Consider the following 24,292-nt stretch of genomic DNA (forward strand, 5'->3'; position numbering starts at 1 on the left):
AAATAAAAAATAAAAATAAATAAATTCATAACAACAACAAAAAAGAAGTAAGGTCTTTGATTCTTTTGTTGCACTTATCACTATCTGAAAATTTTAGTTGCTTATTGTCTGTCTTCCCCACTAAAATGTATACTCCTTGTGGCTGCAGGGACTTTGTCTTGTTCATCACAGTATTCTTGGCACCTAAAGCAGGGCCTGACGCATAGTAAGTGATCAATAGGGATTTGCCAAATGCATGCAAACCAAAATAAACTCTTATTATGAAGATTCAGAGCATTTTTTGTTTATTGTGATGTGATGGTATATTAGGATGAGACAGGTTCTTTTGGCAAAAGTTTATTTAACAGCAGTTAAACAATTTTGTTTAACAGAAGTTTATTTCTCACTCACTGCAACTAGAGAAAGCCTGCATGCAGCAACAAAGACCCAATGCAGCCAAAAATAAAATAAATAATTTATTTATTTTTAAAAAAGAGATGCATTTCTAAGGAATGATTTCCAATGAGCCCAATCTCTTGCATCTTCCCATTCATAGAAAAGCAGTAAAATCATTAACTTGAGATATCTTTTTTTTGTGATTAGCAGTAATCTTTTGATGTTTGACTACATGTTTTTGTTTGGGTTTTGTTGTTGTTGTTTTGTGGGTTTCGTTCAGCAAAAACTCCTATATATCCTGGCTCTTCCCTTACTTATTCAGAGCAGTTCCTCAGAGCGATCTGAGAGGCTGTCTCCCAGGCCATAGTCCTCAGTAAGTTCCCTGAATAAAACATAACTCGAGGCTTCCCTGGTGGCACAGTGGTTGAGAATCTGCCTGCCAATGCAAGGGACACAGGTTTGAGCCCTGGTCTGGGAAGATCCCACATGCCGTGGAGCAACTAAGCTCGTGCACCATAACTACTGAGCTTGCGCTCCAGAGCCCGCGAGCCACAACTACTGAGTCCGCGTGCCACAACTACTGAAGCCCACGTGCCTAGAACTCGTGCTCTGCAACGAGAGAAGCCAGTGCAATGAGAAGCCGGTGCACCACGACGAAGAGTAGCCCCTGCTCGCCACAACTAGAGAAAAGCTCGGGCACAGCAATGAAGACCCAATGCAGCCAAAAATAAATTTATTAAAAAAAAAAAAAAAAGTAACTCGCAACTTTTAGGTTGTGCATTTTTCTTTGGTGGACAACCATAAGTATTTTGAATTTTATTCCAAGTATGATGGGGAATCATTGGAGAGTCTTAAGCAAGCGAGTACCCAATCTGATAATTAAAACAAAAATACAAACAAATCACCTTGGCTGCTACGTGATTAGTAGGAGGTGGGGCTAGCAATGTGGAAGCCACTTGACCAGTGAGGGACTATGTCCAAATCCAAGCAACAGAGTGGACAGGAGCTGAGTGACATCAGTAGAGTGAAAAACGGTTTTAAATTTGAGAGTATAAGTGACAGGATTTGCTTATGTTTTCAGTACGGGCACAAAAGGAAAAAAGAAGATTCAAAGAAAATGTCTAACTTTTGCCTTACAAACCGGAGTCCATTCAGGGAAATTTAACTGATCATATTTCTGTTAAATTCATCCAGTAAAAGGATCCTGTGGGCAGACAGTGGTTGAGGACTTCGGGGTGGGGGGGCGGGAATGAAGGGAATCAAATACAGTAAGGGGGGAGCATTTGGGCGGGGGAAAGCACTGTGTTGTGTTTTGTTTTTTTTTAAACGAAGCCAAAAGATGAGTTTATTGCTACGGTTTCGACCTGCAAGCCCGAAAACTCAAGGGTATGGGAGCAATGTGTTCACTTTTTTAAACGTTGAGTTTTAAAGGATTCTGCGGAGCTGGCCTAAACTCTGGGAGAAGAGCCTGGACTGGGTGATACCGTATTTCCTCTATTATAACTAACACACATGATTTCCCCCTACATTTACAGGTCTGGAAATCTTTTTCTCTCCGGTGACTGTGAATTTTCAACGTGGTAGGGGCTTTTCCCTTGTGGTGCACCTTACAAGCGACGGGGTCCTCCGAAATACAGCAGATTCGGAAGTCATCACCAGCGTGATCTCTGGGACCCAAATGAGATCGCTCACTTAGTTATTCCCCTCAACCTCTGGGAAATACTGTAGCAGCGACTTCACGGGATACAAACTTCTTCACCACCCTCCGCCCGCCCCCTCGCGGACCCGCGGCCGCTCCTCTTTTCCGGGAACGAGCCACGGAGACAATACACATGCAGGCCCTCTAGCGTTCTTCCGCTCGGCGCCGCCACGCCGGTCCCGCGCCCGCTCCCGCCCGCCGCCCGGGAAGCGGCCTGTCCGCTTTTCAGGCAGAACGCCGACCAGACGCCGGACGCCGCCGGGGGCCGCCTGGGAGCGCGCGGCCCCAGCGCCCGCGGCCAGGGCCACCCTCGCGCCCCCGCCCCAGCCTAGCCCGCCGGGGCTTCCCACAGAGGCGCCGGCCCGCCCCGCCTCCCCCACTCCGCGCGCGCCAACTCCCAGCTCACGGCCCTGATTGGCCGCCGCATTCCCGCTTTCCTTCCCGAACCGCCATTTTGAAAATCTTGTTGATTCTGGGCATTCGAGAGAGCGGCGCAAGCGTCACGCCAGCGAGCAGTCCGCGCGCGTCCTCCTCGGTGCCCGTCGCCACCGCCCGGAGCGTCTTCGTGCCCTCGCGCGCCAGGCCCGCGGCGGCCGGGACCCGTGGTGAGGGCCGCGTTGGCGAAGGACAGGCCGAGAGGGCGCGCGGGGCCCGCCCGCACCGCCGCGGCCATTTGGACGGCGGCCTGGGGCGGGGGAGGGGACGCGGGGCGGCCGGCGGCGCGGGCCGGGCGGTGGGAGGGGCGGCTAGGCGCCCGCGCTTTCCCGCCTCAGGACGGCCGGACTGCCTGCGGGGCAAGAGGGAAGCCGCCCCCGGGGAGTGAGAGCAGCAGACCCGGCTACGCTGGGAGGCAACTTTGCGGTCAGGTTTCCCGCGGCTCCCGGGGGCGGCCGGCTGGAGCCGCCGCGTCCTTCCAGCCGGGGGCGAGGGGACCGAGACGTGTGGCTTCCTCCCCGCTCGCAGGTCCACAGCATGTCCTCCTCCGGCCCTGCTGCGGAGGGAGAGGGAGCCCCCGCCCAGCCCGCGTCCGAGAAAGAGCCCGAAATGCCCGGCCCGAGAGAAGAAAGTGAAGAGGAGGACGAGGACGACGAGGAGGAGGAGGAAGAGGAAGAGAAAGGTGGGGAGGAAGTCTCGTTGCTAGTGATCGATTTTCTCGAAAACGGTTTTCTGGCTGTTTTTGCGCTTAGAGACGCTAAATCGGAGTGATTTTCAGTAGGAATGTTTGCGGAATTAGGGCTTTTCGTGTTGAGCAGTAGCAGAGAAAATAACTTTGGGAATTCCAATTTAAAAAAAATTACTCGTTCCGTTGTTACTACTTTGCAGTGCAGTTTACTTCTCGCCAGCAACAGAGAAGTTCATAACATTTTATCATTTGACAGGAAGTTTGTAAGTTTCAGATCTGTTTTTTTAAAACTGCTAGCCTTGGGAGTTCCTAAGGTAATGTTTTGTTTTTGCTAATTTAAGTACACGTCCTTTGCCTTTTGAAGTTATTGTAGGGTCCTAACTGAAATCATATGTTAAGACTTGAAAAAGTTATTAATACGAGTCTTGGAAATATTTTAATAGTTTTAATTTATTTGCCGAACTTCAGCAGACGTTCTTTTCAAAGGCTTAGGGGAGTTACTTTCACGGGGAAACACCGGTGAAAGCTGTTGCTCCCTTAGAAAGTAGTTAAATACGAAAGCAGTGAACTGTGAAAGTTAAATGAGAGCTCAGAGCTGTCTCAGTTTTGGTGTTGAGAGAGAGCGGTAGTAGCCTATTTGGACGCACGAAACCGAGGAGCCTTAGAGAATTGAGTGGTATGCTGCGTCAGTTTATCCAGGATGCATGGGGCAGTGCCCCTTAGGTGTGCCCGCTTCCTAAAATGTTTCTAACCACTTAAAGCTCCGTGTCACAGATCTTATCGTTCTCTCGTGGTGTTAGCCCAATCTAGGTTTGTTTAATATTTGACTACCGCTCAACCAAACTTGGGAAGAGGTTTGAGGATTTCGTCCCAAACCCAGGTTTCACTGTCAATTTTTTTTTTTTTTAAGTCTAAACCAGTCTACCGTCAGCACTTTTTATAAATACAATCTGGGTTGAGATTACACGGTGTGCCTTTTGTTTGTCTAAAGTGGTATGTGCTCTAAGGGGAAGCATGTCCACGTTTAAGTACAAAAACGCTTAGGAAAAATATGAATTATTTTAAAATTATTCATGATATAATAACTGGAAATTGGCCGCAGTATCTCACTACTAGTCCAAGACTTTCTCAGCGCTTTTTCCTCGAATTTTTGGTTTTGGATACCACCGAGATGATGAATTTCTTCACATCAGGAAGAAATTACAGAAGTCATGTAAAAATTCTATAAATGACCGGTACAGTAATGCTAGGGAGATGGATGGCAGTTTAAATTGTGATTTTTTTTTAACATGAAAATTAAAAAAAAAATAGCCCCAGGCAGTTCTATAGTTGTCCTAATTTATTATTGTTCTCCTTTTCCTCATGTGAGGTGTTTGTGGAGCAGTCGAAATTGTGGATGTTTTTATCCTACTTGGCCCTGAAAATTTAACTCTACTTACTACTGAGGCATCATAGAAACAAGACACTGAAATTTGTGCCAAGTAAGGGGGTGAATTGACTTAGCTTGCAGTGGTTTGGGGAGTGAGGGGAAGGGCGGTAGGAGATGCCTTGTAAAAGATGACCCCTAGGTTTCTGTCTTTGGCAGCTGGGTGGATAATACTGCCATTTTCTGAAAGGTAGAATTCATGAAGGTGAGTGAGTTTGGAGATGATTATGACTTCTGTTTCGGATGCCTTGAGTTTGGTGCCTGTAGGACATGAAGTGGAGCTGTTCAGTTGACAGCCTGAAGCTCAGGAGAAGGCTCTGGACTGGAGGTAGACCAGGAATGTCATTAGCTTATAGATGGTAATCAGCAGCAAGCAAAGGGCTTACATCACTCAGGGAAAGGAAGCGAAGTGGTCACCAGCGTTGGTTTAGGGTGCTTTCTTTCCTTGCCGCACACCATTGCCAGCGTACACCTGCTGGAATCCCTTTCTTTTTACTAATTCTTTATGGGCAGATCCTTACGTCTCCAAATCTTACCTGTCCTTCAAAGCCAGATCCAGTGTTTTGGTCCTTTTTCCATAATCGAAAAAGAATTACTCTTTTATCAACTCAGAGAACTTTCAATTATATCTTTCTTAAAGTGTGTTATCATCTACTTTGGAGTATATTTGTGTCTCACGGACCCCAGTAGACATGATCTCTTTCAAGAAATATTCAGTTTCTTAATCTATTGATGCCTCCTTAGTATCTAGTGCAACTTGGCACAAAATAGGCATGCAGGTGAATGAGTGGAAGCACTTCCAGCAATCTATAGTGTCCTCTTATTTATCTGACTTTATCTCAGTCAGAAAGTAAGTGGGTTTTAGAAAATCCAGCCTAGGGACTACCCTGGTGGCTCAGTGGTTAAGAATCTGCCTGCCAGTGCAGGGGACACAGGTTCGAGCCCTGGTCCAGGAAGATCCCACATGCCTCAGAGCAGCTAAGCTCGTGTGCTACAACTACTGAGCCTGCGAGCCACAACTACTGAAGCCCATGGGCCTAGAGCCCGTGCTCCGCAACAAGAGAAGCCACCGCAATGAGAAGCCTGCGCACCGCAACTAGAGAGAGCCTGTGCGCAGCAGTGAAGACCTAACACAGCCAAAAATAAAAAAAAGAAAATCCAGCATAATGTTTAAATTGTAAAATATATATATTACCTAGCTTAGGAAAAAAAAAGCGGTACGGACTAAACATTGCAAAACTTTTTTACAGGGTTTTATGACCATTATTATGAACATCATTTATTGAACTACAAAGTAATGCCCTCCCAATTGATTGCCTTAAATGTAAACTTGTAGAATTTTACCCTAGCCGTAGTAACTCCAGGCTGCTCTGCCTTACTGTTGCTTTTCTTCTGTCAGCTTACTAAATTATTGCTTTGCCCTGAATATCTCTTGAAGTTCTTAAAATCTCAATCTAAACTTGCTGTTTTCTGATGTACGGTAAATGGAATCCCAATTAATAGAATTATGTCTAGTCAAATCGTAGGTTTAATGAGTACCTTGGTGATTTTTCACAAATAAAGTGACTGGACTTCCATAGCAATAATTGTAGCTGGATAGAAGTTTGTTTGCTTTCTGATTTTTTTTTAAAAAACTGGTTCCCCTGTGGGGTTGCCAGGTAAGTAAGATGTTACTTTTAAAAAACTTCAGCGACGCTATTAACTTATCACGTATTTTCATCTCTGTTGTATCATTTACTTCTCAAAATCATGCTCAGGAGAAGAGTTTATGTTTACGTAATAAAGTTAATACCTTCTTTAAGCTTTTTGTTATTTAAGAAGTATTAAATTGATTTCTAGAAAAGAGTCTCATCGTGGAAGGCAAGAGGGAAAAGAAAAAAGTAGAGAGGTTGACAATGCAAGTCTCTTCCTTGCAAAGAGAGCCATTTACAATTGCACAAGGTGAGTTTATGTTCCTTTCATTTTATAGTGAAAACGCCTAAATGTACAAAATGATGGATAGCAGTGCTTATTAGTTTTTAGTGTTTACTAAGTAGCAATATATAACTGGTGTAATTCTATTTAATTTGCCCTATTAGAACAAGTTATATGTAAATTATGCTGTAAAAAACAATTCTCATTAAATTAAATGTTCTAACACATAATGGGTATTTAACTTTAACATGGTATTTTTTCCTAGGAAAGGGGCAGAAACTTTGTGAAATTGAAAGGATACATTTTTTTCTGAGTAAGAAGAAAACGGATGAACTTAGAAATCTACATAAACTGCTTTACAACAGACCAGGCACAGTAAGACCTTTTTTATACCTTTTACCTAGTAGTATACTTATGTGTTAAAATACTTCACAATGGAAGCATAATTTTAGTTCTGGAAAGGACTTAAGCAATCAACTAGATCAATCTCCATACCATACAAGTGAGCCAGCTGACACACAGTTGAATGACTTATCACAGGACATGTAGCTGGATATTAGCCATTAGTATTTTAACATCCAGGGCTCTTCATACTGTAGTTGTTTTTAAGGCAAACTAAAATTTCACATTGTGAAATCAAAATTATGATGATTTTAGTGATTTTTAACTGTATTAGAAGAAATCTGTTTTTTGGATTTTTAAAAAATTAATTTATATTTATTCATTTATTTGGCTGTGCTGGGTCTTAGTTGTGGCACGCAGGATCTCTTTCCCTGACCAGGGATCAAACCCAGGCACCCTGTATTGGGAGCACGAAGTCTAACCGCTGGACCACGAGGGACCTCCCTTTTTTGGATGTTTCTAACCATTCAGAAATAAATGATTACAGCATATTGTATCTCATTTTGAGGAAATATCTGTTAAATTAGGTGGTAATTTTTTGCCAGTGTTAGAATAAATCAGTGTTTCATTTACTGAATTACTATACTGTACACACAACTTCAGTATTTCATATAAGTGAGGAGACTTTGAGCTGTGAGTGGACAAAGTAAAGTTTGACATTGTTTGACTGTCTGAAGCATGGTAAAATTTATTTTCATGTGTGTTACCTCAGTCGACCCTGACAACAATCTAATCTACACAAGTCCCATTACTGCTAAATGGTATTAACTTTTGGAGGTGCTCTGTTCTTTTTAAAGAATCAATCCCTGACTTTCTGTTGGAAAATAAGAAATATTACTAGCAACTTGTATTATTTAAGGAAAGGACGTCATTTATTTTTTAATGTTATTTATTTATTTTGGCCACACCACACGGCTTGTGGGATATTAGTTCCCTGACCGGGGACTGAACCCGGGCCCTTGGCAGTGAGAGCACGGAGCCCTAACCACTGGATCGCCAGGGAGTAGGCTGTCCTTTTAGTAACTTTCCACATTCCCTGGTGCTGTCAGGTAACATTTAGTTGTGGTTTTATAATTACTAGTAAAAATTCCCAGATGAAATTCATTTCAATTCAAATTGTTATTTTCAAAGAATTGAGTTTGAACACTTTATAATGTTAATATTTTAGTAGCAAATACAGTTTTCCAATGTGAAGAAAAAATGTTGAATACACCAATATTGTAGTGTGGAGACAGGTGTGAAAATAAGGTGTTGGCTTTGAAATTTTTCTTGTGTACATTACTGGGTAATAAATAGTAGCATTAATAATAGGAGAAACATTTTCAGGTGTCCTCATTAAAGAAGAATGTGGGTCAGTTCAGTGGATTTCCATTTGAAAAAGGAAGTATCCAATATAAAAAGAAGGAAGAAATGTTGAAAAAGTAAGTTATTTTTATAAATATCATAGTTAATGTGCTTCACACTTAATTTTAAACATTTAAATATAACTGCCCTTACATTTTCAGTAGACTGACGATTCTTTGCTTTAAATTCCAAGAGCATGTCATCATAAAGTATTAACTATTTCTGATAAATAGCGGCTGTCAAGATTATTGAAAACTCAAAAGACATTTTTGTTTCTTAGAAGAATGATACAGGTAAATCATTCACACAGTCCAAAATTCAGGAGGTCCAAAGGAAATGTAGTGAAAACTCTTCCATTCCTGTTCCCTGCCAGCCACTCTGTTCTCCCACTTATAGGTACCACTTAAACTATTTTGAAGTTAATCAACTTGATAGAAATCATTTCCATTCTAATGCAAACAAGATGATATATTCTTTAAAAAAATTTTTTTTAATGTGATGATATATTCTTATAAGAGTTTTTGTTTGTTAAGTCACTTGTAGTTTAAAAACTCTAAGTATTAAAGGTCATTACCTATACCTTCTTTGAGACATTGTCAGTAGGAATACTCAGGGGAAAATGTGTTGTTTAATCAGTCACCAGCCAGAAGAATTAACAAGTCTGTGAATTTTATAGTATTGAAAACTTTAGGTTATATTTCAGTGAACTAAGTGAATTTATTTTCATACCACCTTTAAGACTTAATTGGTAAATGATGTTTTCCATTTATTAATAATTACATCTGGTTGTATTTTGTGCAGTAGTCAAGATTATCGGGAGTACTTCTAAGATTCAGAGAAACATTGGCTGTTTTCTTAATATTTGTGGCTGAGCCAGTTTGGTTAGCTATTATCTTTATATTGTGGAGAATGTTTATAAACTTTCCTACATAATCACATTGGTTTCTTCCATTTTCTGTTTCAGATTTAGAAATGCCATGTTAAAGAGCATCTGCGAGGTTCTTGATTTGGAGCGATCAGGTGTAAATAGTGAACTGGTGAAAAGGATCTTGAATTTCTTAATGCATCCAAAGCCTTCTGGCAAAGTGAGGATCACTTTTTACTATTTCAGTAACAAATCAGTTATTTGTAGTGTCTCCATTCTCTTTTTTTCTGGAACATTTTAATTAGCATTGCTGTCAACATTCAGTAATATCTTTTACATTCAAAGAATATGCCTTCCGTTGACATATCTGCAACAATTTCATGACAGAAATAACAGAGAAGGCATACGGATGTGTTCTCCCTTATCAGATGTAAAGGATGTAAGATTAAGAAAAATAATTGTTAACTAAATGTCAAATGGGACAGAAATACAAAGGAAGTATCCAGAGTTATGTATATAGAAGGCACTTGAAGGACAGAAACAGGTTGAGCTGAGGGTGAGGTGTTGGGCTGGTGAGGGAGAGTGTGTGACCTATAATCAGATCAGGAAAGGCAAGATGGTGTATTAAAGCTGGATATTTACTAGATACTGGAATAAGGTTATGAGAAAGTGACAGAAAAAAGCTGGCTCTTTGAAGTTTCTTGAACTGTATTTCCAGAATCATCAAGAGAGCCCAGGAGCTGGACAGGGAAGTAAAAGTCTTACAGTTTTCCCTACTCTTCTAAAATCTGGATTAGGTTTGCCCTGATTGTTCAACAGTAACAAAGGACATCACTGAGTTAAAATGTTTATTGAAGTGTTAATTATATGACCTTGCATTTTCAGTTTGTTTTCAATCTTTTAGCAAATATTTTCATATTTTTTCATTTTGATAGGAAAGAAATTGGGAAGAGATCTAGAGGGCCTAGGAGTTCAGGGGAACACCATCAGTGAGGGGAGAAGGGCATTAAGATTAGAAATCAGAAAATAGCTCTGGGACTTTATTTTTGTCTGCTCTTGGTCCTGTTGACCATTAGCTGGATAGTGATACTTAAGGATATTTTTGTCATACAGCCACAAACTGAAGGCATATGGTAATGGGGGAGGAGGGGTTCTAGTTGATTTATTTAAAAGATGAGTTTGAACACTATTTCCCCAGAAGCAGTTACTAAGTTGCCTGAGATATGAGGAATATGTTTATATTCAACATTTCCTCAGTGATTTTCAAGTGTGTTAGTCTCAAGACCCCATTACCCTTTTAAAATCAATGAGGGCCTCAAGAGCTTTTGTTTATGTGGGTTATTTTGATATTTACTGTATTCTGAATTAAAACTGAAAAGTTCTAAAATAACAGGCTCACTACATGTTAACAAAAGTAATATCTGTATGAAAAATAACTATACTTTACAAAATTTTAATGAGAAGAACGGCCTTCTGTTTTTGCAAATCTGTTTATGTCTGTCTTAAGAGAAGATAGCTCTCTTCTCATTTGCTTCTGCATTTCCTTCTGTTGCAATGTATTGATTTGCTTGAAGTACATGAAGAAAATCCAGCCACACACAGCTGTGTATCTAGAAAAAGGAAGGATATTTTAAAAACCCTTTCAGTTAATTATGGATAGTCTCCTTTGATATAACACCAAAACTCCACAGTGGGGAGGTTCTTAAAGGTTAGTTGTAATGTATCTAAAACCATGTTAATAAACTTGGACCTTTTACCTATGCATATTTTGTAATATGCACTCTCCATTTGGAAAATGTTGGTTCCCTGAATTATGCATATCTTCCAAATGCTGGCGCATTTCATTGAACACTGTCAAAAAGTCACATTCATTAATATAACCTTTGTCTCATCAGAAAAAAATATCTTTAGGTATTGGGAGGCTGTCAGTTCCATGATAGTGGATGTGAACTTTCCAAAATTTTAATTTTCACTTGAAATTTTGAAATTTATCATTGGCAATACATACTGTCAGGTTTCTTTTGAGGTGACAGGCTCACATTTATTTCTGAGACTATGTCTGTCAAATACCTAAGTCTGAATAGGCATAGTTTTTTAATTATTCTTTTAAAAATGATATTCCATGAAAAAAGGTAGCTTAGTTCACTGCTCAGTTGTGCAAGTGCTTTTCTTTGAGGAGATCAGTGAACTTCCTTATGTAGCCAAAGTACTCTGTGTGTACCTCCGATTTTGTTATACAGATGTTATAAAGACATGTACTCAAAGGTTGAGAGTTAACACAGTATTTACTGTTTCATCAAGAACTGGTGTGTGGTTGTGAGGAATATAATGACTACAAACACAGTTCGCTGCCTCCATCTCGATAAGGTACCAGTAGGTTTACCCACCTTTGCTTTTTGCACAATAACTACAAATGTCAACGCAGTGAAAAGAGTGAATAAATAATGCCTTGGTATTATTATGAAAATAGTTCTGACCTTTTGGACTTCTGGAAAGGTCTCAGGAAACCGCAGGTTCCATGAACCAGACTTTGAGCACCACTGTTTTATCCTTTTTTATGGAATCTTACTCTTACATCCATTTTTCATATCTGATTCTGTGATGATTACTCCTTAGTCTGATGGTATCAATCTCAAGCTATTTTCTGTGCTACCATATGCTTCCATCATTTGAGGAAAACACTATAAAGTCATTAATACTAATTTTTTCTGCTCTAGGATAGTCTTAAAATTATTGATTTAACATTGTTTTACTATCTTTTTGTACTTCTAGTTTGACTGTTAATCAGATTTTGTTTCCAAAAAGGGATGATGCTCTTGACATTGGATTCTGATTAATAGATTCAGCTATTTTTAGAACCAGTATAGGAAAGCTCTAAGGCATTTATATATTATTACTTTTTAAAAATGAAAGTCTCTTCGTTTATTTTTAGAAGTTGCATTTTCTTGATGGGTTTCTTGAATGATGCAACATTCTTTCACTTTCTTGTATAAATTTATCCAGCACCCATTCCAGTCCTCATCTTACTGATTTCACATACAGATTATATTCTTATAACCTGCATCTGGTTTCTGAGCTGACATAGGGATATCACATTTTTCAAATATATTCATGTCTTGGATTTCATTTAGTGAGTAGTGAGAGTTTGGACGGTGAGTTACCTTTTCTCCAAACAAGCATATCAAAGAATTTATCCAGATGGATTTGGTTCCTGGTAATAGGTGGTAATGGCAGTAGTTCACATAACAAGGTTATCTGTATACATTCTAGGAGGTTTCTTGTGGAGAACCTCTCTGAGAAATATCTTTGGTCCACTGACTTATTTTCTGGAGGTCCCTAGATTGGCTGTTTCCCAGTCTGTCTTTAGAGAAGGGTAGGTCGTTTGGGCAAGCTAGAGGCTGTCCTGTGGGTTGTAGATAGCCTGAAAATGCCGCATTACACAAAGCAGCCACCTTTTCTTAATTTTTGTACAGGTAACATTGACCCCTAAGACTGAAATTTCCTGGAAGAGAAGGGACCTGTGGTTCTGCTAGTTTCATGAGACATGCTTAGTTACCAGTAACATTTACACAATCGCGTATCTTAAGGTTACGTTACAGAATTTTCCTTATTGTAGAAAATAACATAGGCAAAAATAAAGACAAAAGATGCCCATGATTTTAGAAGTAAATAATTTTAATTCCTTAGTCTTTTCAGATCCTTTATGCAAGGTTATTTTATAGTTTTCAATTTCAGAAGTTAGTAAATACTCCCCTAAGAAAGCATTTAAAAATTAAATTTTTTAGTTAATTAAATTATTTTCCTCATGTGATCTCTGCTTTTTAAATATACATGGTTTAATTGAATATCAGAGTAATGGCAGGGGCACTTATTCTGTGGTTCTTAATTCATTTCATAATTAACATACTCAACACTTATTGCATATTTAAAATCATCAGTGAGAATATAATCCTGGCATTATTGAAAGTAGAACCCATAGGTAATATGAATATAAACTATATGTTTCATCAATTCAAGATGTGTAAAGTGAGGTTTTATTTCCTTTATGGATGATTCCTCCTGGTCGATTAGTGGGTCCCCTAAAGCAAGAAGGCAGTGACAGTTTTAATGCTTGTAGGAGTGAAATAAATAGCAAGTCTAACTGAAAATATCATCTTGATGAAGTATAAACAAATATCTGAACTTAACACAGTGTGCACTTGGGCTTCTAGTCCCATATCAGAATGTAGAACACATACTTCTTTAAAATATGTGAAGAGTCTCTTGCCTAGAACCTAAGGTTCTAAAAAAATGAAAGGGTGTTGGTAGTGCAGACAAAAAGGTTGATTTGACACGTGAAATTAAAGATGAATTCTCTGTAAAGCTGCTAAGCTTGGAAATAAAATTTCTTGAGACAGGAACAAGAAGAATTGAGTTGAGAAGTAGTTATCAAAAAGACGTGATTGACTTGGAAATATAATAGCTCATTGATGTTATCCTTATTTTATGCAGCCATTGCCAAAATCTAAAAAAACTTCTAGCAAAGGCAACAAGAAGGAACGGAACAGTTCTGGAATGTCCAGGAAAGCTAAGCGAACCAAATGTCCTGAAATTCTGTCAGATGAATCTAGCAGTGATGAAGAGGAAAAGAAAAACAAAGAAGAGTCTTCAGATGATGAAGATAAAGAAAGTGAAGAGGAGGTAAAATGTTGGGGGTTTTTCCTCATTTCTTTCCATGGAGAGAGTTAAATACTCCTGCTATATAATAGATTAAGACAGAAAGCATAGATTTGAAGGAACTATATGTGTACCATGTTGGTTGTTTTTAATTCCAAAGACACAGAAAGGATTAAGTGTAAACCCTTTCTTTCCCTTAAGGAGCTTTTAGTTTTATTGCCATGCCAGAGTGTAAGAGTTGGAAAAGAATGAAGTTGCTGTGCACTGTGTTTGAGCTGGACCTTGAAGACTAGAGTAGGTAAATGAAGGGGGAGGAGTACATATCCTGACAGGAACACAAAGGAGACTTTTAAAGAAATTTTTCATAGTATATTAATACTTTATGATTGACTTGTACCATTTTATTCTGCTTTATGCAAAAAGCAAGGGGTTTAAGGACCACCGTTTTGTCTCAGTTTGGGATTATTTAATGAGACTAGTGGCATTTGAAGTTTATTTGATTGGTGGGCAAATTTTGTGTCACTTAGGAATGCCTGTCAGTTTCTTTTACTTGGCAGTATTTATAAAATGTTGAGAATGTTTAGTTTCCGAAGAAAAACTTTGGGAAGCGGAGAGCTGCTGAACCATGTAAGGGGTTAGCTTTACCTCTCCTTAATATCTTCAATCAAGTAGATGAGGGAGAGGGTACAAGGAGGTGATTTCCTGTTATTGTTAACAGTGTTTTGCTGGCTCTGTTTTGACTTGTTTTGGTGCTCTCTTTAATGATCAGAACTTGCTGTGTAAATTGGGTAATCCCCCTTGTCTTATGTAGGGGCTTGATTAATGTGGCTTGACATTTTGGACCAAGATGATTCTTTGGTGTTGGAGGGGGCTGTCTTGTGCATTGCAGAGTATTTGTCCACTAGATGCCGGTAGCACATTCCTGCCCCCAGCCTCCAGCTGTGAAAACCAAAACTGTCTCTAGACATTGCCAAATGTCCCCTGAGGGCAAAATCACCTTCAGTTGATAACTGCTGGATTAGAGAGAATAAAGATGTGGTGAACTGTGATTTTATAGGTGTGCATTTTGTGTATACTTGTCTTTAGGTATTTAAAATCCATGCTTGTTTTAAGGTCAGATTTTATAAAGACTTCTATAAAGCTAAGTATAGAATGCTTCATAATTTTAAAAAGGATACTACAGATCCAGCAGGTGTTTCATAACTAGTATCTTAATATATTTTTGGTATGAAGGAAGATGAGTAATCTGAGCACTAGCGTTTTTATGGAATAGATTTTAAGGACATGTAGGAGGAAAACGTGTTATTTATGTGTGAATATAAATAGTGGCAATTTTGCAGTAATAGATTTCCTCATTCAGCAAATTTTGGGTTATCTACTATTGTGTATTCACTACGCACGCTTCCCAAGACCTTTTTAAAGGCAGACTTAAAGCATGAAAAGTTGTCGTAGAATATAAACATCTAATTTTTTTTGTAGAAGCAAGATGATTAGCATGGCCTTTGGAAACTGGGTTCAAATCCCAGCTGTACTCTGATTGTCACTGTTTGACTTTGGGCAAGTTACTTGTAAATTCTGTACCTCAGTTTCCCACCTTTAAAATGGGGATAATGATAGTACCAGCCTCCAAGGGTTGTATTAAGTGCCTTTATTTAAAGCACTTAAGAGTAGTACTTGGCACAAGTACTATATAAGTATTAGCTGCTGCTATTACTATTAGTATTAAGATGACATTTTACCATATGCAAGATTTATAAATCCAGTCTTCTTGTCATTACTAAGGTGCAGGTTAAAAAGTGAGGATATTTTACACTCGTTTTCTCATTTGCTTTCCAGATTATTGTCCCTTTGTTCTGAATAGAGTTAGTTGACATCTGTGAATGTAGATGACTCCTGATTTATAACCATATTGGTTCCTGGATAATGATCACAAATGGAACTGTTCCACTACAGATCAAAGCCTTTCTTTCTTCATTGCCTTAAATGAGGATCATTTGCTAGAAACCCAGGTCAAATGATGAAAATCCATGGAGAAAAAAAAAACACAAAAATGCCGTTCAGACATTAAGTATGTAAAGCCACACAGTCTAAAAGCTATATCATAATGCTCTGTTTTCTGCTTTGGTTTTTCTACTTGGACTGGTATTGACAGACTTCATAAAATATAATGTCAGTAAAATCTAGACTGAGAAATCTTTTCTTTTCCTGATAAATCACCCTCTAGCAAACATAGGTATTCTTCATTGCTTTAAAGACTCCTTCAAATTTAGGGCCATCCTCCTCAAAAACTTTATTTCTGATTCCATTGCTGTGAAAGGCTCTGATTGCCTTTGAAAGGTAAGTGTTGGCAGGAAGGATAGTATTTCTATAGTAACTTTGTTTTCCCTTATTCTGTTGTTTTGAGGAGTCTGTTAAATGGCATCCTTGTTAGGGACTTCATAAACTGAGGTATTTTTGGTCAATACTATGAAAAGACCTCTTTTCTAAGAGGCTATACAGAGGAATTGCAGGTTGATTGGAAAAGTTGAGGATTGCTTATAGATGTAATTTTTTTTTTTTTTTTTTTGTGGTACGCGGGCCTCTCACTGTTGTGGCCTCTCCCGTTGCGGAGCACAGGCTCCGGATGCGCAGGCACAGCAGCCATGGCTCATGGGCCCAGCTGCTCTGCGGCATGTGGTATCTTCCCGGACCGGGGCACGAACCCGCGTCCCCTGCATCGGCAGGTGGACTCTCAACCACTGCGCCACCAGGGAAGCCCTATAGATGTAATGTTTTTTGCAGATTTTTTTTCATGGAAAATTACTGGGTTAATATTATTTATTTTTATTTCCTGAAATGAATTTTTCCTTCATAGATAAGAGTTCTCCCTGTTAAGATCAGCTGCTTGTTATTTTAGATTCTTGGAGTAAATAACTGAACTTGTTTCCTCTGTAAATTGAGAGCTTTGGACCAAATAATCTGTATCATATTGCTGAAGTCAGAAGTTTTAAGCAGAAATCCAGTTCAAGTTATAGTTGTTCATTAGCCAGTTATATGAGGCTGAATATTATTCACCTGCTACTTTCCATATTTAGCTGTGTGAAAGAGTAGGATACTTAATTTATAAGTAAATATTATTTTAAAATGTATGTTTGTAATCACTGAAAACTGCAGTTGAAACAGAATTGACAGGGTTTTTGTTTTTCTTTTTAAGTCTTTTATATGAAATATGTCACATTTAGCATGTTAGCCAGCAATTGCTAAGACATTTTGTTTGAGGTTCTCTGTACCTATACCTCTGTTTCTATGATATGCAGCGAGCGGTTCCCAGTGATTTTTAATTCTCTTTTTCTTTAGAATTAATTCACATAAGGAGGTGCTCTTTCTGAGTGTGACCTGGGTAATAATTCCTTTATAAAAGAGCTGGTCTAAACTTCTTTATCACCTTGGCTCTTGGACATTTGCTTACTTAGGGCAGTAGAAGGAGAGCAATTTGGAACCAGGAAGAAACTGATAGATGAGATTTCTTTAGAATGAGAGAATAGAGGTTTAATTATTTTCTGTAAACTTATTATGAAAATCAACTGATTTACACATTGGAGTAGATCTTTAGGGGAGGATTCCTGAAATGAACCAGTGAGATTAAACCATACTCAGGCATGCCATTCACAACAGGTATTACCTTAGGTACAGAGAAATTATTGAGAGTACAGAAAAAAGAACGGAGAAGCAGTGCTCTCCACATTAGAGAAAACAATTCTAATTATATTTTAGACCCTTAAAAGCTAGCTTAATGCTTCTTCAGTTTTTGTTTCCTAGTGTTTTTATAAATACTCTTTATCTCTAGGAAAGTATAAAACAAACTATAGATATTTACTTTGTGAGTATTGAATTTATCTGAATGTTCCCAGATACATCAGGAATATCTTCAGCTCTGAATACTTAAAAGCCCTACTGATAATGTCCAAAACAGGAGTTCCCTTTTTCTTTCAGGACAAGAAGTCCGCAGAGAGGCAATTCTGGGCTAGTAGAGTGGCTCAAGAAAGGTACTAAGAATTTGGGGACTGTCTCTTCCTGAGCCACCATCTTTACATGTGGCATTAAACCTCATGATCTCAGGATGATTGTTTTACCTTTAGGCATTGTATCCCTGTTCCAGATAAAAAAAGAGTAAAGGGATTTCTTCTAGTGATGTTTTGGCTTTTTCCCCCACTGGCAGGGATACCTTTTACCAGAGATCTCCAGGTACATCTCATTGCCAGAACTTTTTACCCAGCCATCTCTAGTTGTAGGGGAGGCTAGTAAGACCCAAGTGTTAGCTTTCCTGCATCTATAAGAGGAAGGCAGATAAAAAGTGTGATGTTGAGTGAGCCGTCCTACAATGTTTACCAAGTGAGAGAAATTTTCAGTTATAGTTTTGATAAACATTTGGGCCATTTGAGAAATTATTTGGTAGTGGTGGGAGGGTGAACGTGAAAGCTTTGTTAGTCCTTAAATATGTTCTAAAAAATAAGAATTCCCCTATCTCAATCTGATCAGAGGAATTACAGAATTATATAAACTATTGAAACCTTTTGTTGGAAGGCAAAATTGAATAATTACCATAATAAAATCTGTTTAGGGTTAAACTTGCTTTCATAATCTTTTGTGGAATATAGCAAGGTTTGCACATTCTTTACTCTTGGCACTCTTGAGTTTTCTCAGCCAAGTTGTTAAAAGAATAGTGTATTTTAAGCTAATACTTATTTTGTTCATCTGTTCACCCAGTACAACCTTTCTGCTGTGAGGACAGGATTCTGGCTCTGTGACAGGCGTCTTTTTTGGAGACCCTCCTTCAATAGCCCTGCTGCCTATAAAAGATAGGTAAGCCTTCTCCCAAGAATTTTTTTTTGCCTTCCTTCAAAAAGTGCTCGTGTCATTCCTCTGATTCTATACCTTCACGGTTATCAGACACATGGAAAATCTCCTTCAAATTTTTAAAAATTTATATTACTACAGTACATTGTAAAAAGTTTAGATGACAGTACATTGTACTACCTGAAATTAATGGCAGCTCTCAGTTTTATCTGTTTCCCTTTAGCATGTAAAAAATACCTACAGTACTGGATGGTCCTGATTGAACCACTCACAGCATATTCAAAAATGGCAAGCCAGAATCTTAGAAATAAATCCTATGAGAATTTGGAAACTAGCTTTTTCTTTTTCACCTAATTTTTTCCCATACATTTTGCTAAAAGACTCACAGTCTTGCCTCCTATTTGATTAAATAACAAAGGTGTTAAGTATCATAAGTACTTCCAAGGTTTTTGCTTTATAATGCCACGTATTGTGTTTAATTACTGAAATATTCAGAATATTTTTAAAAAGACTTAAAATAGGGGGCCAGTACTTGGTTTTTAATGTAATCACTTTTCGATTGTTCAGTTAAATAAATTGAGAGTGTGCTAAGTGCTGTTGGGGTTACAGAAAATATTTTCCTACCCAAATACCATTTGATTGACGCTTAATATAGGATTTCAAAAGAAAGAGAACCTCTCTGTTGATGAGTGAAAGCTCTGGGGAGAGATGGAAGAAATACCAATTGAAATTGACCTTGGGGATAGAAAGGAAAGTTGGACACGTGAACAAAGATGGGGAGTAGGAAAGTACTGTGACAGACACGCTTGTTTGTGGTTAGGTAGTTTGTCCAGAAGTAAAGCAGTTAGAGATGAAGCTAGAGCAACGTACCTTGAAGCCAGACTATAGAGAACCCACGTGGTTGGGCATGGCTGTGTAATACAACCTTTGGGGGTAGATTGATCATTCTCCTTCCTTCAGAATGGTTGTCTTATTCTACCTGAGCATTTTGCTAAGTGGGGAAAAGAGACATGGCCTCTGTCTTCCAGGAACTGACAGTCTATCTGGGGAGAAGTACCACTCATTCCATAAGCATTTATTGGTATGTAACAAGGAGGATACTATTGAGATCTGCTGTGTGCCATGTACTTTCACATCTTGCTTCTTATTTAGTCTTGACTCCATGAGAGAAGGTGATATATCCTCATTTTTGTACTTTGAGGATATAATAACCAACTTTCCAGAGCTTTAGGTCATACTTTTTGTCTTCAGCTCTATGTCCAAATCTGATTTTAAGCAGTAGCTTTAGGAAAGTTAATATGGGCATATATCCACTTCTGCTGGAAAAAATTTAAAACTAAAAGCTATTGACATAAAGGATCCTATTGATCTCTTTATCTGGCTCTGCCTTTCCCCTATATGTTTCCAGTAGTTCATGATCTAGACTAGGAGTTGGCAGACTATGGCCTGTATGCCAGATCCGTTTTTTTGGTACAGCCGAGAAGCTAAGAATGGTTTTTCCATTTTTTAAATATTTGTAAAAAAAAAAAAGGTGAATGTACAACAATGACCATATGAACCAGCAAAAGCTAAAATATTTACTGTCTGGCACTTCATAGAAAAGGCTTGGTGACAGATCTAGACCATATATTTCTCTCTCATTTTACTGTGGTGCTTTTAAAAAATACATGGGTCCCCAGGCCGCACACTTGATTTTTTTTCTCTCTCTCTTAAATGTACAACCTATTTAGGTAAGTTGTGCCAGAAGACTGATACTAAAAATCAAGAAGTTTGGCTAACTGCTATTGATAGAAAAAATGTTTGTCTTAGCAAGCAGAGTGATTCTAATGAAATAGAACCTCAGGGTTGGAATAGATCGTTAAAGTTATCTAGTCTTCAAGGATCTTTTCCCATCCCAGTTTTCCAAATAGTTACATAGCAACTGCTGTGTGCCAGTTCTAAGCTCTGCAGTGGAGATCAAGAGACAAATAAGAGTCTCTGTGTTAAGCCGTTCAATCTAGTTGGTAGGAGGGGAGCGGTCAAAGATTAGGAGGGAGAAAGTACAGTAAGGTATAACTTAAGAGCTAAGAAAGTGGTTTGCTCAAGATGGAGTATTTAACTCTTTCTAGAGGCAGGTAGGGAGCAAAGATCCAGACAGGGAAACGTCATAGGAAGTAGCAATTTGATCTGAGCCTTAAAGGATAAACAGGAGAGGTTGGCATAACAAAAGAAAGATTTGGAGAAAACTATGCAAAATTGGATTACACCAAAGGCCCATCTTGGCTTCAAAAAAAAAAAAAATTTTTTTTAAAGAAATGATCTTGAGCCCATACAAAGTTAGGAGGTGAGGGCCAGAGACAGCCCTGATACTGAGTTTGGTTGTCCTTTGTTGCCCTTCTATATTTTCTGCCAACATTTTTTATTCATTGTTATTATCAGTAACATTTGTATGTAACAGAAAAAGTTAAATTTAACAGTATGATAAATAGATTATGATATCATTGACTTACTGCATTGGTTTAGTTCAGTAGTTTCACCTCTGGCTTAAAGAAATACATAGGTACATTAGTCATTTCTATAAGCAACTAATGCAGCAGGAGGCACACTGAATTTAATCAAGGTCTTGCTTCTTACTAGCTGTAAGACATTGGCTCACTTAACTACACAGATAAATTTTCCTTATTTATAATGAGATCAACTGTCTTTGGATTTTTTGTGTGTGTGCTTTGTTTTGTTTTTTAGGTCATAGATCGTGTATGTGAAAATAGTGCTATACAAATGCCTTTTTTCTTTTTCCTTTTAATTACATTTTTAACCATGTCCTGGGTTCAGAGTACAGGTAAACCAGATCCTGCAAACGATATACAGAGGTGAACATGACAAGAAATATTTACATGGCTACTTTATGGCGAACACTCTTGTGGTTGTTAGGGACAGATAGAGCTAAATTAGATAGGTGTCTCTTCTTGTGGAGATTGTCAGATAACGCCCTTAAGAAACTTGTAGTGTAGTGGGAGAAGAGACATGCAACCACCTACAGTTTAAAAAACATAAATACGTTAAATATTTCTTTGGTGCCTTTTATGTATTCACTCATTTGATCCTCACAAAATTTTACAAACATGGCCATAGTTTGTCAAATCTGCAATGCCTGTAAGGCATCATTTTAATGTAGATTGCAAAATGTACCCCAGGATCTGAGATAAGGTGTGGGAGGGGGGAGTGTTAAATTTAGCAAAGTCTGGTATTATTACCTCCAGTTTTACAGATGCGGAATCAGATACAGAAGGGTAAGTGACTTGCCTGAGAATGCAAAATTAGTCACTGGTGGAGTCAGGATTTGAACCAAGGAAGTTTGGCTCTAAAAACTTGTGTTCTAATTCACTGCTTCACAGTGCCTTCCAGAAAGAAGGGGCAAATGAATTGTACGTCAAGTACTGTGGGATTACAGATTAATCAAGTTGGTGGTATTATAAAAGATTTGGAGGAGGTGATTGCTAAGTTGGGTTGAGACTCATGAGTGAGGTTTTCCTAAGTACAGGAGGGGGAATGAAAGTAATGAAGACTTGAAAGGTCATGTAAAATTTAAGTAGGCATGTTTTTTAACTTTACTTCTCAGTTCTCCCAGGGCCCCTTTTCATTACCTCGGAAATACCAGATTGCCATGTTTGCCTTAACTGCCAAAAATTGTACGTTGGGTTCCAATATCAAGGTCTGTCTTTTGAGATGCCCTGTTTCCCAAAGTTACCTTTTTTTCCTATACATAATATCTCATCTTCAGGGCAGCTCAAATGATTCTTAGCAGCTGCAGGGCTAAAGCACATGATGTGAGTTATTTATCTGATTGTCTCCCTGCTCAAGATGAAACCCATAAGTATGAGTTTCTACAGTTTATTTTACTACCCAGTTTTCACTGTTTCCCCATGCCAACACTTACCAGTATGAAAAAGATACTTTACTGAATTCCTACCTTAAGTTTGTCACAGAGAAATTTGTAACTGGTTACTAAAGATAAGCGAATTCCAGTGTAAATAACATAATTTGTTATTACAGAGATTCGGTTATTTGTGGGTCCAGTTCTACCAGAATGTAATGAAATAAGCATGATGTATCATGGTTAGTTAACACAGGTGTCACTGAGGCAATCTTACTGCTATTCTATGTATCTATTCTATGTGTTTGCCTTTTAAAGAAAACTTCAGGTTATTGGAGGAAATTACATTTGTATGATGAAAGAATTCCTTTACAAAAGGAAGCACTCATAATAGTAGTAATAGCTAATATTTATTGTTTCCTCTGTGCCCAGCACCATTAAAAGTACTTTTGTGTATTAATGTACTTACTCCCCCTAAGACTGAGTACTATGATTTCCCTCATTTTATAAACAAGGGAACTAGGGCCCAGAGATGTACTAGGTCTAGAATTTGAAACTAGGCAGCTTGCCTCCAGAGCCTACACTCTTATCTATTAGTTTGTATCTTCTATAGTACTTCTGACAGTATGTTTGCAACCTTTTTGTTAATAGATGATAATAGGCTAGTTGTCCTTTTAAAAAACTGTAGAACACTCTCCCTTTTAGAAGATTTAAATATAGAAAGAAGCTTAGCTTTAATTTTTTTTTGTTTGTCCAATTGTAACTTTTTTTTTTTTTTTTCAATTTGAGAGCAGTCACTGTTTATTAACTGACCGGATTACAAAAATAATCATGGTAGATACCTTAGTTCATCCTTCTTATAAGTCTGTTGATCTGGTCTTCCCTGTTGCCAGCATCTCCACCTTCTACAAAATGGGTAGTCTTTTTCTTCATTCCACCTTGTGGAGAAGACAATTTGAAGGGCCACAGGAAGTTGTTTGCTTCTTTGAAACGTTTTCCAACAGTATAGATCTCATGAATCAGATCCTCCATGCAGATAATACCGTATTTGCCAAGAGATCGAGCAATCAACACGTTATCCGTCAGGGCAATTCACTTCTTGTTGATTTTGCCATAACCACGCTTGTAGATCAATTCATTTACTGACTTCAGGTTTGGGTACCCCCATGCAATGTATGGTTCCACAATTCTCAGCATGTTAATTGAAGCCTTGTTGAGCTTCACAAAGGTGCCATTGAAAATCTGACGGAGGCGAAGAAGCTGCAACACCTTTCGAACCTTTGGGCTCACACCATTGATACCTCTGATCCTGATGACAAATGCCAATTTGGGTTCCGCGGGTACGTAGAAGTTGCCAGCTTTTCTTGCCATCCTAGCCATTCGAATCTCAGTTCTGTACATCTGCCGGTACTCCTTGTGATAGTGCTTAGCTTTTTCATAGATGAGCTTCCTCCTTGCCTTTCGAAGCATCTTCTGGGCAAATTTCTTTCTCAGGCGCTTGATCCTAAGCTCTGCGAAATTCTTTCGCTTTTTCTTAAGGGTTTCTGGCACAGCAGGAACCTTCTTTTTCTTCTCCTCAGCACCTTCCATGGTTCCAGCCGGGAAAGAGGCCAATTGTAACATTTTTTAAAAATTTATTTTATTTATTTATTTATTTGGCTGTGTTGGGTCTTTGTTTCTGTGCGAGGGCTTTCTCTAGTTGCGGCGAGCGGGGACCACTCTTCATCGCGGTGCACGGGCCTCTCACTGTCGCGGCCTCTCTTGTTGTGGAGCACAGGCTCCAGATGCGCAGGCTCAGC

At 38.7% G+C, this 24,292-nt stretch overlaps 1 protein-coding gene and 1 pseudogene across 1 annotated transcript in view; one reads left to right on the forward strand and one right to left on the reverse strand.

Annotated features, from left to right (window-relative positions):
* Positions 1-2,450: 2,450 nt before the first annotated feature.
* DEK (DEK proto-oncogene) overlaps positions 2,451-24,292 on the forward strand; it is a 30,676-nt gene continuing 8,834 nt past the window's right edge. The window contains exons 1-7 of the mRNA XM_030881319.3: positions 2,451-2,679; positions 3,038-3,191; positions 6,463-6,564; positions 6,803-6,912; positions 8,266-8,360; positions 9,248-9,368; positions 13,640-13,828. Coding sequence (XP_030737179.1) covers positions 3,047-3,191; positions 6,463-6,564; positions 6,803-6,912; positions 8,266-8,360; positions 9,248-9,368; positions 13,640-13,828 — 762 coding nt within the window. The 5' untranslated portion in view covers positions 2,451-2,679; positions 3,038-3,046. The remainder of the gene's footprint in view (positions 2,680-3,037; positions 3,192-6,462; positions 6,565-6,802; positions 6,913-8,265; positions 8,361-9,247; positions 9,369-13,639; positions 13,829-24,292) is intronic.
* LOC115866110 (large ribosomal subunit protein uL30 pseudogene) lies at positions 23,266-24,099 on the reverse strand (annotated as a pseudogene).

This window comes from Globicephala melas, chromosome 11 (genome assembly GCF_963455315.2).
Source record: "Globicephala melas chromosome 11, mGloMel1.2, whole genome shotgun sequence".
NCBI lineage: Eukaryota > Metazoa > Chordata > Mammalia > Artiodactyla > Delphinidae > Globicephala > Globicephala melas.